The sequence below is a fragment of the Ailuropoda melanoleuca genome, chromosome X (assembly GCF_002007445.2).
Source record: "Ailuropoda melanoleuca isolate Jingjing chromosome X, ASM200744v2, whole genome shotgun sequence".
Classification (NCBI taxonomy): Eukaryota; Metazoa; Chordata; class Mammalia; order Carnivora; family Ursidae; genus Ailuropoda; species Ailuropoda melanoleuca.
The window spans coordinates 13,643,644-13,645,818 of record NC_048238.1 but is presented as its reverse complement, the minus strand read 5'-3'; the positions used below and the strand labels follow the sequence as shown (position 1 = coordinate 13,645,818).

The window sequence follows — 2,175 nt, the reverse complement described above, 5'->3', positions numbered from 1 at the left end:
CCCCAAACCCCGAGGGCGGGGGCCTGCGGTTGGCGCGCCCACCGGGCCCGGGAGGAGTGACTTTGGCTCTCCTCCCTGGTCTGGAAGGGAGACAACTAGACCCACCTGGAGTATGGCGCTTTTCAGGGGGCGGAGAAAGCTGTGGTGATTTCTCCCTAGAACGTTGGAGCAGGTGCGGCGCCCTTCACAGAAAAGGGAGGAGGCACGAGAAATTAAGCTTCCTTTTTCATCGCAGTAGCGCTTCTGTCCTGAAAAAGCTGGAGGACAGTGATCTCCATACGAACGAGGTCCCAGTGACTGCCCATAGCGTTCACGGGGGTGATGAGGTTAGGCCACCTTCTCAGGTCTGACTCAAACCTGCAGTTGAACCTTTAAAAGGAATAGCATCAGTTAGTATTAAATACTAGAGTAGTAAGAGTAAAAGGAGCCCTGGGAAGAATATGTAATATATATATATATATATATGAAACACTAACAAAGAAAAAATAAGTCCAAGATTAAGCACTAATAAAAAATACATTTTATTTTAAAGAGATACATAAATCTTTCACCCCAAATAATTTTATTTTAATTAAAAATAGAAACTATCTCAAGAAATAGCACTGATGATAACAAATATACTTTGGTATTTTGGTCAACTAAAATAAGGAGGAAGGACAGGAAGACGGGGAAAAAATCAACAGGCCGTAGAGGGGGAAGGAATACATAAGAAGAAAAATTATGAAGGCGCCCGGCTAGTTGAGTACGTAGAGCATAGGACTCTTGATCTTGGGGTCGTGAGTTCAAGCCCCACGTTGGGCATAGAGTTTATTTAAAATAAATAAATAAAGGGTTTTAAAAAGAAAGAAGAAGAAAAATTATGTCAGTTGATGGCCAGAGTAAGATTTTCCTTTTGGAATCTAAGGACATGAAATAGAGAAGAGGATCCACTCCAAAAGCAGGCAGTTCTCATCTCTTCACTAAGATTTCCTAAGATTTTCCACATTTTGCTTTAGACCTGCCAGGAGAGAATTAAGACAGCAATAAGCTTGCAGACAAGAGTACAGAAAGGGTAGTGAAGTAAGAAGCAGCAAACACTATCTTAGCTGGGGAATTTCCACTTCAAAATCTAACCACCCACTGTATTTTCCACAGCCGTAATAATTTCTCAGGAAAACTGGAACCCAAGATATCATGTTTACTCTCTTCCTACCTTTTTAGTCATACTCGGGATTCCCTGAGAATGACCCACCATTCTAATAGAGGTTAGAAAGGGACCCACCCTTTGTGATAAAAGCCAAACCCTACTTTTCCCTGTAACACCTGGGAAAAGAAATGTGAGGTGTAATAATCCCTGACAGTCATACAGTTCAAAGTTACATTATCTCGTTTAAGTCTCACAGCAACTCTCTGAGGTAGGTTGGGAAAACATTTTCATCTTCATTTTGCAGATGAGAAAATGGATACAGAGATGGTGTGACTTACTCAACTGAATACTAGATTCAGAGCTGCTATTCATTACTCAACTCAGTTTAATAAATTTGACAGATATTCATCAGCACCACAGATACTGCAGAAAGGCGTAGAAAGTCTTACATCTGCGCCTATCCATCAAGCAACACTTATTGGTAGAACAGGAAGTATTAACTGTGTCCCTACTGGAGTTGAATTAAAACAAATACAAGATGTGTTCTTTTCAAGGAATCTGCAGCTTCGCTGGAAAAGACAAAACTAATACAACAAATAAAAACAAACAATAAAAGACAATATATAATTAAGTGCTAAATCGCGTACCCTGGGCTAAGTGCTGTGGGAGTTTAGAGAAGACAGAAAATCCACAAGCCGGAGCCCAGCCAGGAAGGTTTAATGAAGAAGGTACCCAAATGGATGTTACAAATGAGGGGGACTGAGGGAGGAAAAAGGACAGGACAGAGAGGGGGCCTCACAGGAGAAGCCCCCAGAGACTTGGTGCCAAGGAAGTGGTGAGTGTGGGACAGCAGGCTGGGCTGGGAGGGAAGGGGTCAGCCTTTCTGGGGCTCTGGGATGCCAGAGGAAAGCTGCTCTATGGAGGACAAGAAGCAGAAGGGACCTACTAACAGTAACGATTACACCCAGGACACCCAGGAAAATATGGCATTTTTAAAATGTTTTAATATCTAAGGAATGCCAAGTACTGTTCTTTATTTCTACAACAGT

The 2,175-nt window shown here is 42.3% G+C and overlaps 1 protein-coding gene across 1 annotated transcript in view; it reads right to left on the bottom strand.

The window, feature by feature from the left end:
* Positions 1–315, bottom strand: part of REPS2 (RALBP1 associated Eps domain containing 2) — a gene marked incomplete at its 5' end in the record, with an annotated part of 225,022 nt that extends 224,707 nt beyond the window's left edge. Inside the window, one exon of the mRNA XM_034649893.1 lies at positions 106–315. Within this exon, the coding sequence (XP_034505784.1) occupies positions 106–315 (210 nt within the window). The remainder of the gene's footprint in view (positions 1–105) is intronic.
* Positions 316–2,175: the final 1,860 nt, after the last annotated feature.